We start from the raw sequence: 18,425 nt of genomic DNA on the forward strand, positions 1-18,425 counted from the left end.
GTACCACCAATATTAGCCCTCCTGTAGCCCACCTTTCACCACTTTCCCCCTTAACTTAATCCAGCCTAGGGATCTACCCTGGTGATTCCACAGGTGCATTTCAGCTTTAGTCCTCTAGGTTGCACCCTCCCCACACTTTTCCCGAGTTTCCATACCTTTAATTTACTCCCTAGTATACTATACAGGTTTTAACTTACCTAATTTCTTTCTCTCTCTGCCTTTTCTAATGCCGCTGGCAACAACTTCCCATTAATCCCCTGTCACTTGTACTTACCTTCTCCATTCCACAGTTCACTGATAGGTTCTCGCTCTCATCCTGCTTCCCTTGGTATGATGAGTTCAGCTTTGCTATACAGAAAATGCTTTGTAGTCATTTTGTGACATTACTGAAACAGCTGACCCTGCGGCCAATTCAGTATTGAGCAATGCGCCCAACTTAATTTTGAGCATCAAGAGCCCAAATCACAAGACGTAAGGAAGAGAATAACACTCACGGTCTCCCACAGGAAATTAATGCAATTTCTAAATGTGCTGTGTCAGTGATTTCTTAGTTTTGGGGGACTTCTTTCTTCATGTTTGTGTCATTGTGGAATTGGTATATGTAGGTTTAGGGATACAGGGAATCTTGCACCCATGTAAAAACTGCTTATAGCTGGAGATTTTGCCCTTTTGATATTTGTGGCATTTGTAATCAGCTTTTTTGATTTCTGTATCTTGTAATTGAAGATTTCATAGGGGAACCCTACAAATGAAAAATCTATGAGGACTCACAAAGCTGCTATAATTTTGGACAGTTTACAATATACTCAGCTGGGACAAAACCTACAAGTCAGAAGATGTTATATTTTAAAACTGCATTTGTGTCATATTCTAATGTAGGAGGTGAAGAACACAAGAAGGCTGTAGTACAAACAGTTCTGCTACAGCTGTGATCAGTAATATTTTATTTCTAAGTTTTTTGCTATAAAATAAAATGTACAGCAAAATGCCTTTGGCTTTTGAATCACATTGAAACTTTGTAAAAACATTATGATAAATGTGTCTAAAAATTAGTCAAATTCAGAAATGTTATATACACAGAGCTGCTGTACCTCTCAGTGTGGTGCTCGCTCTTTCTTTACTTGATTATTCCACATTAATTATTTGTACCTGTAAAGGGTATTCTACCTATCCTAACTACCCTAGTCTAACACTATACAACCATGTCAGTGGCTGCATAGAGGCTGGTCTACCTTCCAGAATAAACCTTAGAACTAGCCCCAGAAACAAAATGTCCTGGTGGCATCCCAAATTAAATAGGATTTACAACAAAAGGAAAAATAAATGATGGCAAAAAATCAGGAAGGATAATTCCCAAAAAGATAAAAACAATCTCCTCAAACTAAATAGGCAGCTAAGAGGGCTAATAAGGCCAGTTTTTAAGTTAAGATCTTCTAAGGTCTTCTTCAGCTGTGTCAGAAACTTCAAGGGCAGCACACCACAGTGTGCTGAACTGGTGCTTCATCGTGCCACTGTCACCAAGCCTACCATTATAGCAAAAATGTTAGTAGACAAATTCAGTCCCAACATTCCCCTCTTCATCCCCCAAGCATCCACCAAGAAATACCTTTAAACATAACCCCTCCAGCTATAATTAGGAAGCATGTAATGGCTGAACTCGCTAAAGCCATGAACATAGCCTCAATGAGCCTTGATAACATCCTGGGATGCCTCGTGAACAGCCTAAAATATGTTTTTTCTTGACCCCTGGTGTCACTATTTAACTATAGTCTTAAAATAGAATTTGTGCCATGAGAATGCAGGACTGTGACAGCCATCCCCCTTCATAAGGGAGGACCTTCAATTTTTTTCTGGAAACTACAAACCCATTAGTCTGACTCGTCTTATTTGCAAAGTCATGGAAAGAATTAGCAAGGAAATTAACAAGAAGGACATAGGAGATCCATTCCAGTTCAGCTTTGCCAAAGGAAGGTCATGCTTACTGAACCTGGTGGACTGATTTGAAAGGTCACTAAGTCAATGGATAATAGGAAAGTAGTGCATACTACCTACCTAGATCTGGCTAAAGCATTTGGTACAATAGCCTACTTGGACATTGTTAACAACATTAAGGAATTAGGCATAAACCACTTAATAATATGCCTGATAGCTAGCTGGCTCATGGATAGGACCCAAGTGGTTAGGATTGGTGAGGTCACCTCCACAAAGTCACCAGTGGAGTCCCTCAGGGCTCTGTGCTGGATTTGCTTCACTTTGATACCAACTTATCGGAGGTCTAAGCCAATGTCAAAGGCATCTGGCTGACAAAGTTTGCAGACAATTGCAAACTTAGAGCAGTCATCATATCCTCCCAAGATGAAAATACCCTTCAGGGAGGTCTAACACAGATGAATGCTTAGTGCCAAAGCCATGGCTTAAAAGACAGTATCAAGAAGGGCATTATAGTACCTTTCAGGAAGTTAGCCACCCTGGGTAACTATGCCATCAATAAAACACCCCTAAAAGCTGATGTACTAGTCTGGAATCTGGGAACTCGTGTAGATAGTAACAGTTTTCAACTAGCATGTGCCCAAGATAGTAAGAAAATCCTTCTATGTTCCTCATCTTATAAGTAAAGGCATGGCAGCTAGGTCCAGAGATGTCATCGTACCACTGTACTCAGTCCTCATCAGTCCCATCATAGAGTATAATGCCCCATTTGGTATGTACCTGGTCAGACACATGCAGCAATTGAAATGTTCTCAAAGGTTACTTACAAAAAGAATATAGGGAGTAAATAAAATGTCCTAAGCTGATCACCTCAAAGCCCTGTCTTTTAACTCTGTACCATACAGACTACCAAGAGGTGGTCTTTGCCTGACATACAAGGCATCCCTGGACCCTGTTTTGATGAACCTTTTACACATCTGCAAGACAAGCAGTATCAGAACTACTAGATTAAAAGAATAAATTTTGCTTGCGAAATAAATAGGACATGTTGGTGAAACAGTTATGTTTCTCAGATAATTTCTATTCTTTCAAACAGGTTCCCCATCCATATGAAGCAGAGTTCCTCCCTATCCGTGTTTAAGTGCGACTTGGACCAGTGGATGGGAAATCAGAAATTCACCCCTGATCTGACACCTTTGTCTGTAATGGACAGAGGCAGTCAGTAAATCATTCCTATATAAATCAAATTTGTGGGTCACATTTTAGTTGCGCAGCTAGGCTTATGTGGGCTCTAATGGTCTTTAGCCTAGTATATACCTATGTAACTATGAACCTATGTTATATATTTCTAGATGGGTTAGAAGAGCAGGGGATATTGTTTGTACTGCAGGCTATTATATACTTTTCCGTCTAAGCCTTCTGTTATGAGAGATTACAACTAGATTTTTTGCATCTCACTTCCTTAATCACAAAAAACTAAAATCCACATTTTTACTTGTGAGGTAACAAGCAGCTCAAAGTAAGTGATTTTACAGGGGACAGACCTCTTTTGTCCACCCCACCCCACCACACACACAGACACACACATTGAACTTACACATATGAACTCCTCAGTAACATAACATTGAGGAAGGGAGAAACTCTCCAAAATAATGAAGAGCTGTCCTGGGCAGTCATTTGTTTTGCTCCAAAATAAGCAAGCAATTCCTGAGATACTGCATCTCAAGAACACGTGGCAAGCAGGGTAACATGAGCAGTAGATCTTGTTTGCATGCAGTCTTCACTGTGTTATTCACTTAGTCCGCTACACATTGGGATACTGCTGAATAGGGTTGGGAGGCTGTGTGTGTGTGTGTGTGTGTGTGTGTGTGTGTGTGTGTGTGTGTGTGTGTGTGTGTGTGTGTGTGTGTGTGTGTGTGTGTGTGTGTGTGCCTGTGTATGTGTATGTGTGTGTGTGTGTGTGTGTGTGTGCACTTCCTTTATCATGCTTAATATTACTCACCACCCACTTAGCATTTGAGTTGATCAGAGTATTCTGTCTGTTTCAGTGCCTGTCAAAGTGAACGGATAGAATATGTGTCTGAAGATATATGCAAAATGTAAAACAGACTATATTTACTCAGAAGTAATTTTAGGCAGTACTGGAGCACTTTTCATTGTGAATAATTCATTTATTCAAACTGCTGCCTAGAATGGATTTGATTTACAATACAGTAATAAGAAAATATCACACAATATTTTTTATAGTATACTGGCACTTTTCAATATCAGATATTTATAAATTCATTTTGCTTATGGAAACTGTCTTTTCATAGGTCTATACAGTTGTGTCATGTACAGGATGGGTTACAATCTCTAAACTCACTGCATGTTAGATTTTGGAAGGGTGAATGACTGTACCTTTTTATTTTGTATGTTGATTTTTCCCTTCATGCTTGCCAATCATTAGCCCCCTCTTGTGATGGTCATGCCCATTTGTTCTTGTACGTTAGCACTAGAATGCTTATTCTCCAGTCATCTGGGATACAGTTTTCTCTCCACACTGCTATGAGTTCCCTAAGGAGCCATTTCTCCACTGACTTATCCAACGTCTTGATCGTATCTGTTGTAAGCTCATCTGAGCCTGCTGCTTTACCTGACTACATTTTCCTTAGTGCTGTTCCTACTTCTTCTAGGGTGGGCTCTTCCTTTTTCATTGTAGGTTGTGTCTGGAGCAGTATGGCTTCTGTGGGGTTTCCTTAATTCAGAAGCTGCTGGAAGTACTTCTTCCATCTGCCTTTGATGTCCTATAGACCTGTGAGCAGGTTGTTGCTGGAACCCCCTTATGAATGAAGTCTGATGACTGTCTTCTTTATTTTTCTGCCTTTGCTTGCAACTTGATAAGAGTTTCTTTGTGCCATATGCACTTTCCAGGAGGTGGTAGAGTGCCTCTGATGCCTTTGCCATTGTAACTTAGTCTCTGTATTAAATAACCAGTATCCCTTTTTAGATTGGTCCCTCTGTTCTTTTTCATACTTTTTCCTGTACTCCTTCGTTCTTTTGATAGCCTCCTGACTTTTTCATTTCTCCACCAGCTTTTCTTATGCGCCTTATTTCCATACCTGGCTCAGCCACAAATTTGTTCTATAGTCTTCATGTGTGCTCTTTTGAGATGCTGCCGCCTTCTTCAATTCCACCTATATCCTCTTCTTCCAGAGAGGTGCTAGGCCCAGAGTATTTCCATGAATTCTAGAGCTTTAGCTCCAGTCAACTTCCAGGTCTTCAGCCTAGTCTTTGTTGATCTTGGCCTGTTGTTTTACTGGCAATCACTAACTCTACCCCAGTGGCCTTTCCTTACTAGGAGGAGTCTGCCTTAGTTACATGTTGGTCACTCTTGTATGGCAACTTGTGATTATCTCTCAGCTAAACCACATGTTAGCCACATCGAGTCATTTACCAGACAGAATTGTAGAATGGCCTCTCCTTCTTAGTTCCTGTTGCCCCAGCCAAATGGACCCAGACAGCCTTCATATCCTGTTCTTTTGGCCCCAATATACACATTCTAGTCCTCCGTTATCAACCCAAGCTCTTGCTGTGTTGTCACTGCTGTGTGAATTCACGCATTGCCCTCACTATCACAACCCTAGACTAGGCTGAAGACATGGAAGTTGAATGGAGCCAAAGCATAAGAGTTCAAGGCATATCCCAGAAGAATGGAGAATAAGCATTCTAGTGCCAGTGTATCAGAACAAATGGGGCATTCATAACTGCGGGCAATATAGAGGTATCAAACTCCTGACTCACTGCATGAAAGTTCTGGAGAGGGTGATATCTGAATTAGTGCAGGCTAAGTACAAGGACCCAAGAGTGAACAATGTTCAAGTAAGTAGTGAGATTCCCAGTTATTGTGGACATGTATCAGGGTTCAGCACTAAGATCCTGCTGTTCATAATGGTGATGGACTACAGCAACAAATAGGTCTAAAGGGGCAGATCACCAAATCTATTATATGCAGATGATATGGCATTCCAACCAAACTCTGAACAAGGACTTCAGCAAATGATCTGGGAACTGAATGCAAAACTTGAGGCACATGATAGGAAACGTAGTATATATAAGATGGTTGTCATGGTAACAAATGGGGGAATTAGAAGAATCTGAAAATTGAATTAGAAGGTAAAGTAGTATAACAGATTAACAATTTCAAGTGTCTGAGAGGGTGGTTGAGGAGAAGGGAGGCTGAATGAGGAGGCCAAAGTTAGAATTAGAGGGGCTATAGCCAGCAACGTTTAGTGTATGACATAAGACTGCCAAAGAAGCTGAAAAGCAAGGTGTACAAAACAATGACGCAACCAGTACTACTGCATGGTACAGAAACCTGGGCATTAAAAGCAGAATTGTTGAAGAAGCTAGAGGTGAGGAAGATGAAGTATCTGATATGCATGGTAGGATGTACACTATAGAACAAACAAAGCAATGAGGACATCAGTGCAGAAGCAAGAGTAGCTCCAATTGCAGAGTAGGTCAAAGAGAACAGATTATGGTGGTTTGGGAACCTAATGAAGAAGATTTGGGAGAGACAGCAAGAATGCAAGCGGAAATGAGGACATCCAGCAAAGTGATGAATGGATTGCATGAGAGAAGGCCTGTGATAGCCAGGCATGACCATCAAAGAAGGTAGGAGGGTGGTACTGAGGCAACAGTTGACATGACACCCCGAACCATATGTACAAAATGGGGAAATGGGGGATGGTAATGATGACAATTAGATATAGATAGGTTTATCTGTGCCATTTTATGAACAGTAATGGTGAGTAATGAAGAAAAAGCATATCTTTCATGTAGTGAAAAAAAAAATGAAAAATGTCCTCCATTTTTTTGGTTACTAACATACTTTTGCCAGATAATTAACAGAGGGCATAGTGTTCTTTGGAGGTGCTAAATTAATATTTTAATTTTAGTACATTAGTATTTCAGTGTACTAACAAATCCAATAAAAGCCTGACATAAAAATCTGCCACAGCATCCTCTTTTGAAAAAAGATTGCATCCCTGTGTAATACCTTAACTCTCCCATAATACCTGTCTTTGTGCACTTTAATTCTGTATTAATTTATACATGCAAGGTACTTTATCTGGAAACTGTACTAATCCAATGTCACACAATCACGCTAGTGAAAGAAGAAGTCATTTTTTTATCAACACCAAAATGCTATCCATAATAAATAGTTACTAGAGCACTCGGGCAAAAATTACAGTACTAACAGAGCATCTTACCTATCCAATTGCAGTACTAACAGAGCATCTTACCTATCCAATTACAGTACTAACAGAGCATCTTACCTATCCAATTGCAGTACTAACAGAGCATTTTACCTATCCACTGCTGCTGGCAGTTTAATACTGCATTTACTTAACCATTCAGAGGACAGCACCGACATATTGTAAATATATATTGCCAAAATGCACCAGTTTATACTTACCCTGTATTTGGTGCAATAAAGAACAAGGGGCTTGGAAAACTGGCTGTTGACCTCTGAGTTTCCATTTTTGCCTAGACTTCTTGAGAAGTTATGGTGGTTCAATTCTGGAATCCAAAATGCCAGGAAAGCTCAGAATAACCTAACCTAAACTTGTACCCTGAGTGTAACTTCTTTTGCATCTCACTTACATGACTTTTGTAGTCACCATTAGCCGTGTTTATTTGTGCTTATTCTTAACTAAAGTTTAGAGGTAAGCACAGTGTTCTAAAAATGTGGCCCATACATTTTGATTGCCCAATTAAATAATCTGTTTTGTTTGTTTGTGGATGGTGCATAAGTATGCCTTTTTATTTGTGGCTTTCTTGGAGCTTGTTTTGTCATATTAACTAGGTGGCTAGCAAGAAAATGTATATAAAGTAAAATAACATTTTATTTTTCTAAAATGTATATTGGTCCAGAAAGTAAGTTTTTCTACTTTTCGGAAATATAGTGATTATCTCATTTATTGGGACATTTATTTCTTCTTGTTTTGTGTTAAGATACTAATATATATTGCATGTTTTACTGTAATTATCAGTTAACCAACTGTATAAATACTATTTCACAAGTTTTAAATGGAAAATTGTTAGTGGCATTTGTACACAGATGCTCAGAAAGAAGAGTTGTTTTATAAAAATAAAAAAATATGAATATTTAATTATGTAAACCTATTAATAATGCAACACTGTCTTTAATAATCAACAGGTATTAAGAAGAAGAATCCAAATGAGCCACAGCTTGAGTTTTGCTTAGGTAAGAGCTCTTAAATATTCTCTTCATTAGTTTGTCTATATCCATCATTTATATTGCGTCCATTACTTGTAAATAAGGGCATCTACGTGTATAGTTCACAGCATGATGCTTTATATAGGATCATGCATCTTCGAAGAATGGTTTTATAACTTTACATTTCAATACTAAAATACTGTTAGTTTTCATCTTTGCCATGTTAAGCTGCAAAATTTCAATGTGTTTACTTTTCTAAGAATATTAAGAATGCAGTGACCAATAAAAATATCAAGGCTTTCCAATTATAAGGGTATTGTGAGATACTGTGGCAAAAATTCAGTCATGCTGAATACCTATGGAGATGTGCAACATAAGAAAATTGCACAAGAATTTAAAGAACACATGTAATAATGCCATGCTGATGCATACAAAACATACCTATGGCTTTCATATGTTTTTTGTTGTACCTTAGAATGATATCATACATACAAGAAGTAGTTAGTAAGCAGTATATTTATGCTATAAAGATGAGTGGAAGAGAGTCTGACTGCCATGGCAATTACTTCAGAAGACACATTAGTTTACATGTCATGGTTTGGTGGGCCTACTGCCTCAGCATAGAGACATATTTTATCATATTTAATCTCTGGAGAAACAACAACAGACAAGAGGGTTTGTTGCATTATGGATGGCAAGTGTATAACAATGGTAAAAAATCTGCAAATCATTCAGATGTTCCACCTTTGATTATCTCTACAGTATATCTATGTGTTTGTCTATCTATCTATTTAAATACTGTGTGACCTTGTGCTGACTACGGTTCTCAGATCAGAGTAGAAACTAGGCACTGATGTATATATAATCTACCTTGATATTAAATACTAAAACACATATAAATGCAGGAGTTCTTATGCCACACTACTGTGGCAGTACTGTTGTTTCTTTGCCAGCATTTACCAGGAAGTTTTCTGGCATAGATTTGTAACATACATACAAACTATCTTGTCTTTAAGAGAATATATGCATTCATATGAGAGTAACATACACAAAGATGACTCCATTATGAATGCAGTACAGAATATCATTGTCGCCTTAACTTTGGATTTATGATGAAAAATATATCAACACTTTTGCTATATAATCACTTTTATAATGTAATGTATTCAAATGTTGTTAGATAAAGAAATAGTAGAACATATCACTATACAAACATTTAAAAACTGTCAGTTGATTTCTATTCACCTCTCTAATGGTTATGTATAGACTGATCACTGAATAATAAGAAATTGCAAGCAGCTATGAAACACAAACTGTTGTCACTACATAAACCCAGTAATCTTAACCCCCCCCCAAAAAAAAAACGAAATTAACAAGAGCCAAATAGCAAAACCCTATGTAGGTATACTTAAATATAAATCATTATTACATATACAAAAGCATAAATAGTAGTAAGAGCCAAAGGTCTCTAATGACAAAGGATTAAAAACATTCACATCTCCCATAAAACAGCCAGCTATTACATAATAAAAAACGAATTGCTGAATGAATGAATAAATAAAATGAAGTTAAATCAAAAAGAAAAGGCAAACACATTACAAAACCAAAAATAATGACTCTTCCCAACCAAGGAAATAAATATACCCCCCCCAAAAAAAACTCCATATAGTTCTGTTGTATTGTGGAATGCTTCTCATGTTAACTTTGACAATGCATAAACCACATGCTGCCAGAAATGTTCTGATCTGCACCCTATATAACAGACTTAGCAGTGCTCATGCCCTTTACATGAGACTGGATGTACATGACTTGGAGCTAGTAAATTAGGAGCTGAGAACATAAAGTCCTGAACCAAGTCATCAAGAGAACCTGTGCCATCCTCTGGAAGGAACTGAGTGGTCAAAGATGAGAGAATATCAATGATAATATGACCAGTAAAATGAGTCTCTCTGAGTTCAGGACTGAGAAGACTAAAAAGCCAGCTCCATGGCAATGAGACAGAGAGAGCCCTGACTCCATTATGGGCAACCCTGGTTTGATTAGCAGCTAGAGTGTCTGTAGCAATTAGCTGTGGGAGATGGGAATGAGTGGCCACTTCTGACTCATCCATACTGTAGAAATGAAGACAGCTGTGACTTGCCAGACTGGTGTCATCTAATGGGAGCACTGGATGTTAAAAACCAGAAAACGAAAAATGACCAATAACAGAAGGACACCACAGCTTCAAAAGCAAGATTTATTACCTGTGCAGTCCATTCGACTCAGCACAGCTTCACCACACTGAATAAAATAGTCATAAATGCTCTCAAAGAGATGGAAATAAAGTCTACAAGCACAATAACAGCACTCCATAATGGTGAATAAAATCCATAAGGGCAAAAATCAAGTTAAGCGCTTTCACCTAACAAAGTGTCAGGCTTCCTCAGAACAATCATTACAATTTCTAAGTCCTATTATATAGGTGTATCCATTCAAAAGGACCAATAGCAATGCTGTCAATTAACTCTAACATAAATTTAAAAAGACACATACTTTTTCACAATATATAAAAAGGTAAACACTTTTAAAAACATGTGCAATTAATACAAATTATAATTCCACTGGCATTTTCATTGCAGAGAGATACTATTAATCAAGTTCCAACACGCTATACACAATATCATAATTTAGCTGATCTCAGTTTTAAAACACTGGAAATACTAATGCAGTCATTCAAACCGGAGGGTTTTCCAACATCAATTTTATCTGCCAGTATAGTTCTCTGTACTCCAGCTTACTTTCCCAGTTACCACCCCTGGCATCACCAGTTATCTGTTCAACAACAATAAACATAAAACTGTAGTTGGGACATGTTAGTGAATGTTTGTAAAGTGCATTAGTTGTCTTCTGCTTAGGAATATCATATATGTATTCATATATTCTTCTTCTGAGATTCATTTCTGTCTTTCCAATGTAGAAGCTAAAACATAGGTTCATAGGTTCATACTAGGCTATCTGCCCGAGGGCATTTATAAGCCTAGCCCATAGTTTTGTGGCTTACGCCATCCCTTTAGTTTGGAGAAACTATGCCCATTATTTTGCTGTGCCTCTGTCGAGCAGTGACACTGAGGTAACCCCTGGGGTGTATCTGCGATCTCCCATCCATTGGTCAAGATTCCTCTTGAACAAGGCCAGCGAGGTGCTCTGCCTCACATAAACCGGGATTTTGTTCCACAGCATAGGGAGTCTTTGGGTGATGAATCTATCTCTCCAGCACGTCCTGTTAATAACCGTGTTGAGGTTTAAGTCTCCCGCCCTTGTGGCTCTGAGGGATCTAGATTTTTTGAGATGAAGCATGTTCATCAAATCTGGGTTTGACATGGCCTTGTATGTCAGGCATAGGTCACCTCTGAGCAAGCATATACACACACACACACACATATATATATATATATATATATATATATATATATATATATATATACACACACACATATATATATATATATATATATATATATATATATATATATATGATTCACATACCACCAGATATACCACCCTTGCGCTATTACAGGTAGAATAACCATTACCTCTAACCCTATAGTTCCTGTTGGTTAAGTTAACTTCCTCCTTTCCGAGAATATACCTACATTGATTACACCTATCACACCTATAGGTATCCTTCTTACTCTTAGTTCCTTTGTTATAATGAGTAATTTCTCTCTCAAATATCTCCTTAAGGTTTATATCTCTTTTTCTGATGAATTCTGGTAAATCAGGAATCCAACACCCTATTTCCTCATGTATTTTCAAAATAGCCCAGTGTATTCTGATGATCCCCCTCCACTTCCAAGGAATTAATAGTAAAGGTGTGAACAAAGGCACAATCATATTCCACTTGGACACGTTCACAATTCATAGGGTTGTCACTACCTATACCTAACAATGGGCGGTATTTGACTTCCCTATCCTGTGTCACTTCATCTGCCAAAGTATCCACCATGACCTTAGGGTAACCCCTTTGAATTAATCATTTTTTAATAAAATTCACTTCTTGTTCAAAGATCTCCGCATCACTACACATCCTCGAAGCTCTAATAATCTGTCCCTTAACAATACCCTTTTTTGATAAAAAGGGTGACTACTCTCAAAATGAAGATATGAGTTAGAGAATGTATGTTTTCTAAAAATGGTGGACTGAAAACTGTGGTTAACTGGGTCTTTATATATTCTAATGACCAAATAGTTAATTTCCTGAAAGGAAACAGTGTGAGTAAGTCTCAAAAATGAGGTGGTATTATTAATATAAGCCAAGAAGGTGGTCAATTCTTCCATAGGTCCATCCCAAAGAATACAAATATCATCAAGGAACCTGGTGTAATAGGTTATATAGGTGGACCATGTAGATTCTATGATGTATTTTTTCTCCCAGTAGTATAGAACTAGGTTGGCATTTAGGGGGGCACATGCCACCCCCATAGCCACTCCACTTTCTTGCTTGTAGTATTCCCCATTGAAAAACATATAATTGTTCCTCAATGTGGTTTCTAAAAATTCTACAATCAAATTTATAGTGTTAGCATCCAAGTATCTAACCTCTGTCAGTACCTCCTGGAACCATTCAAGCCTATCCCATGTGGAATGCTGGGGAATAAATTCCACAATATCCACGGTGACCATAATAACTGTATTGCTATACTTGTCAGCAGTCATGTTCCTAAGAAAGTCCCATGAGTCTCTGGTGATGTGCTTTAATGAACCCACAAACCTCTTTTGGTGGTAATCCACAAATGTGGCCAAAGGTTCTGTAATATATCCAGCCCCTGACACAATCAGTCTAAAGGTTAGGTTCTCTGTTCCCTTATGCTTTTTGGGTATCCCAAATATTACCGGAATAAGTGTTTTTTCCACATATAAAAAATCATACAGTTTCTTGTTAATTGCTTCCTGTAACAAATGGTCCTTTACATAATACTGAATCTTAGCACATGCAACATTTATCTCATTTCTGGATGCTACACTATATTTCTCTTCATCATTAAGAATCTCGAACATCTCGTTTCATAATCGATCACGTACATAAGCACCACCCCACCACCCCTTATCGAGTTTCATAATTCCACACTTGTTTTGAACCAATTCTTGAATCAAACTTTCTTCCAAGTGGTTTAAATTTCTCCCCATGTCCTTATAATTATTTATTTTCCTAATGTCTTGCTCAACTAGTTCTTCAAAAATTCTCAAAACAGGATTAAGGGGGGGATTGAAGGTACTAGACCTTGTTAATTTATGTTCATCCCTACTACTTCCTTTAAAAAACAGTTTGAGGTTTAATTTCCTCCAAATAGCTTGTAATCCACCAAGGTGTTTACAACATTAAGTGGCCTATTGGGTACAAACTGAAAACCCTTTGTGAATAATAAAAATTGTTCATTAACCGCAATATCATCTCCGTGGTCTACCCTTCCATGTATATGACTAGTAAAATGAGTCTCTTTGAGTTCAGCACTGAGGAGACTAAAAAGCCAGCTCCATGGCAATGAGACAAAGAGAGTCCTGACTCCATTATGGGCAACCCTGGTGTGATTAGCAGCTAGAGTGTCTGTAGCAATTAGCTGTGGAGCTGGGAATGAGTGGCCACTTCTGACTCATCCATACTGTGGAAATGAAGACAGCTGTGACTTGCCACACTGGTATTACCTAATGGAAGCACTAGATGTTTACCTAGGGGAGTTCCATGCTCGCTAAACCCATTATTCCATAGAGCATTTGCTGGGGGGGAGAGATGCTTCCAAAAAGAGAGGGTACGCCACCTGCAGATCGAGCAAGTTGGTCTGCTACCTACTCCTGACTCTTACTGGAGATCAGAGGGCTGATAAGGATTCCTGGACAAAACAGAATGGGCCACAAGGCTTTCACCTATCCCAGGAATACCTGACTGCCATTTTATAGAATGAATGGGCCAGCTGGGTAAAGGTAGAACAGCCATCTGCAATGTCATGAGGGAAGCAAAATAAATAACTGGTAGGACTACAGTGTAGTTGCTCATGACCAAAGCAGACAAGGAGGGGATCAGACCAATAGACTTTGCTCCAGCATCAGGTCAGAAGCCATTATGCCCTGTAGAAAGATCAAATTTAATATATGTCTAAATGTATGTGTTGCAGAGGCAATTGCATGAGCAAACACAAAGCCCTTCATTACACAAATTAATTATTTGGCAATAGACACTGTTTGATCATTAACTCATATTTTGGAGTCACCAAGAATGATAAAGAGTTGGTAGTGCAATATTAAGTTGATGAAATCAAGGAACTCTTGTTGATATATTTATTTATTTATTTAAATTTGTTGACCGGGAGTGTCCAACTGGACATGGGTCCATTTTCAGCGGAGGCCCGGGGAGAAAAGCTCCACAGTAAAATAAACAGACAGTAGTTACATTGGATTACATAGCGATTAACAATTTAACGTAGAAATTACTTACAACATATTTACAGATGAAGAACATAGTGCATCAGTAGACAACTAGAATCTTTATCTGTGAAGTACATAACAGGCATTAACAAATGTAACAATGAGAAGTTCCTGCTGTATAATAAGTACTAGGCTTATGAGCATCTGAGCTTGCTATCATCAAGGTAGTTAGTGGAGGTGAAAGAAAGGTAGTAGTTGGATCGGGTGGATGATATTAGAGTGGAGTTGCAAGGGCATAGCCAGCATGTTTTTAGGTGAGCTTTTAATAAAGGTTTGAAGTTGGTGCATAATGGTACGGAGGTAATTGTGGGTGGGAGTGAGTTCCATAATTTGGCTATGGCGCAAGAGAATAGTGCTTCACCAGCAGAGTTATTGGCTTTAGTGATCTGCAAGTGATTTTTGTTGCTGGATCTTAGTGGACTGGTGGTGCGATAGGGTTGGAGTAGATTCTGGAGGGATGGGACATTTAGTGGATGGTTTACTAGTTTGTGGGCGAGTGAGAGTTGATACCACTGAAGGAGGTGAGGGAGTTCAAGCCAGCCCAGTTCAGCAAGTGAGAGACAGTGGTGACTACATTAGGATGCCCCTGTGTCGAATTTGGCGATTTTGTTGTAGCAGGTCTCTAGCTTGTTTAGATCACATTGCCTTAGGTTGGTATATACTGGAGAGGCATCAAGTAGGGTGGAGATAAGGTGTGAATTTGCTATTGAAATCTTTGCTGTTTTGGTGAGAAATTGTTTATTTCTGTATAATGCTCCTAGTTTTTTGTGGACTTTTTTTATGGACATGGATATGTGAATGTCAAATTTTAGTTTATTGTCTATTTCCACTCCTAGCAATTTGGTGTGTTCAATTGGGTATATAGTGGTGTTGTCTTTTGCTGTGATGTTAAAGTGAGAGTTGTTTTGAGTATGTCTGGTGGGTTAGAAGATGAGTAGTTTAGTTTTGTTTGGGTTGAGTATTAATTGGGCATCGGATAACCATGTTTCAACAGAGGAAAAGGCTTCCTGTGTGACTTTTTGCAGTTTGGGTAGGGACTGGGCTGAGCAGATGATGGTTGAGTCATCTGCGTATTGGATGAGTGTGCCATGTTTGGTGGCAGAGGCTAGATTATTGATGTAAACAGAGAAAAGTAGGGGTCCAAGGATGGATCCTTGGGGAACCCCTATGGAGACAGGTAGTTGGGGAGATATGTCATTCTGTCATACAACGGATTGTTGGCGGTCAGACAGGTAATTCTGGAACCAGTTGGTGACTGATTGTGAGAAGGATAGGTTATTGAGGACAGAGATAAGTTGTTTGTGTGGGACCATGTCAAATGCTTTAGATAGGTCTAGGAAAGTAGCAGAGGAGAGATAGCCATTGTTTTTATGCTGAAGGATAGTGTTAGTAAAGGAGAGTAAGGCAGTGGTGGTGCTATGGTTTGGTCGGAAACCATGCTGAGTACTGGAAAGGAGGTTGTTAGTAAGGAGGTAGTGTGAGACATGAGAGTGTATGCATCTCTCTAGTATTTTGGAGAGTGGAGAGAGAATAGCTATGGGGCGGTAATTGGTTAGTTCTGCAGAGGGTCCACCTTTGTGGGGGGGAATTATATGTGAGACTTTCCACAATGTGGGAACGTAACTTTCTGACAGAGATCGGTTAATCAAGATGGATACTGGGTAGGCCAGAGCATCAGCTGCGATTTGTAGGTATTCACTTGGGAGGTTGTCTGCTGCTAATTTGGTGGGTTTAAGTTTAGTTAAGAGTTTTTTTTATGTTGGAGGTAGGTACAGGAGAAAAAGAGAAGACAGTATAGGTTCATAGGTTCATAGGTAAGTACTAGGCTATCTGCCCATGGGCATTTATAAGCCTAGCCACAGAGTGATGGCTTTCGCCTCCCCATTAGATTAGTAACCTGGGCCTCTGTCAACAGGGCTCCTGAAGTGATCCCAGGGTAGAACTTATGATTACCCATCCACTCATCAAGATTTCTCTTGAAGAGGGTCAGAGAGAAGCTCTGTCGAATATGGATTGGGATTCTATTCCAGAGTGAGGGGAGTCGCTGGGACAGGAATCTATCCCTCCAGCATGTCTTGTTTATTGTTGTACATAGGTTCAAGTCACTAGAACGAGTGGTTCTGAGGGATCTCGTTTTTTTGAGGTGAAGCATGCCCATTAGTTCAGGGTTTGACATGGCCCTATAGGTCAGGCATAGGTTACCTCTGAGCAGACGGTAAGCAACTGAGAAGAGCTGGAGCTTTTTTAGTCGTGCTTCATAGGGTAATTGTTTAAGGCCCTTAATCCTCTTAGTGAGGTACTTCTGTGGTCTTTCTAGTTGTTGCAGGTGTCTAGTGAGGTACATCCCAACTGGGGCATTGTACTCTATTATGGACCTAATGAGTGAGGAGTAGAGGGGCACAATCACCTCCTTGGATCTGGATGAGAAACACTTTGTGATCAGGTGTGCCACATAGAAGGATTTCCTGACCGTTTTTTTTTGGCTATGTGGTTATCAAAGGAGAGCATGCTATCTACTTGGGTACCCAGGTCCTTAATTACTTCTTCTGTACTTAGTGGATTCCCATCTATGTGGTAGTTTGTAGGTATTTTGTTTTTCCCAAATGGGATTACTATGCATTTTTTGGCATTTAGCTTGAGACCGTGACTTTGACACCAGGTGTTTGTCTCTGTGAGACCCTTTTGCAGGATGTCTGTGTCAGCTGGCGAGTCAATTATTGCATCCAATTTACAGTCATCTGTGAACTTGGTTAGCCACAGTCCCTCCGCCTTTGCCTGTACTTCAGAGAAATATATACCGAACAGGATGGGTCACAGGACTGAGCCCTGTGGGACTCCGCTTGTGACTGGTTTAGAGTCAGACATGGCGCCTGCCACTCTTACCGTGTGGGTTCTGTCTGAGAGCCAATTGGCATCCCATCTCATGACATGGGGGTTGATATTTAAGCTGGTGAGTTTGTCTATGATTCCTGAGTGTGGGATAGTGTTGAACGCCTTAGCGAGGTCCAGATATGCTGTGTGGACCACCTTCCCTTCATCTATGGCCTTGGTGACTGTTTAGAAGAAGTCGACCAAGTTCAGGAGGCAAGATCTGCCTTTAACAAAGCTGAACTGGGTGGGGTCCAGTGTCTGGAGGTTCCCAATGTCCCTGTTAATGAACTCCATGATAATGCGTTCCATGGCTTTGCAGACCAAGCTAGTCAAGTTATAGGGCGATAGTTCCCAAGGTCAGTTGTGGCACCACCTTTGTGGAGTGGTACGACTGTTGCTGTACTCCATTCTTTGGGTACATAGCCTGTAGAGAGGCTGAGTTTGAATAGTGATTTGAGATGGGGGGGTTAGTTCATTTTGAAGCTTGTGTAAGACACAACCTGGGATAGCATCTGGTCCCATTGATGCTGTGTTTTTGGCCTTTGCAAGGCCTGTCTTTACTTGTGTGTCTGAGATATCTGGAGCGCCACATTCTTCTGGGATGGGTGCTAGCCCCTTTGGTGGAGAGGGGGGGTGAGGTTTGCACTGAACTTGTCAGCCAGGATGTTGGCAATGTCGGTTGGTTCAGTGTATTTATGGCCATCATGCACTAGCTCGGAGCATATCTGAGAGTTTGCCCCTAGACTCTTGACATAGTTAAAGAAGGTTTTGTGGTTATCCTTAGAGTCATTGGCTATTTTTCTTTCGAAGTTGGCCTTGGATGATTTAATGAGGGAGCGCATTTTTTTACTGATGTTAATCAGAGATGCCTTCTTATTTTGGGATTTTGTTCTATCTTGCAGGAGTTTCCTCCTTCTGTTGTAAAGTTTATTTTCATCAC

At 39.5% G+C, this 18,425-nt stretch overlaps 1 protein-coding gene across 2 annotated transcripts in view; it reads left to right on the forward strand.

Annotated features, from left to right (window-relative positions):
• INPP4B (inositol polyphosphate-4-phosphatase type II B) overlaps nt 1-18,425 on the forward strand; it is a 4,727,932-nt gene that overhangs the window by 652,779 nt on the left and 4,056,728 nt on the right. For both annotated transcript variants that reach the window (XM_044062266.1, XM_044062271.1), the window contains one exon: nt 8,135-8,182. In XM_044062266.1, coding sequence (XP_043918201.1) covers nt 8,135-8,182 — 48 coding nt within the window. The remainder of the gene's footprint in view (nt 1-8,134; nt 8,183-18,425) is intronic.

This window comes from Protopterus annectens, chromosome 2.part1 (genome assembly GCF_019279795.1).
Source record: "Protopterus annectens isolate FY-2018-M chromosome 2.part1, PAN1.0, whole genome shotgun sequence".
Classification (NCBI taxonomy): Eukaryota; Metazoa; Chordata; order Ceratodontiformes; family Protopteridae; genus Protopterus; species Protopterus annectens.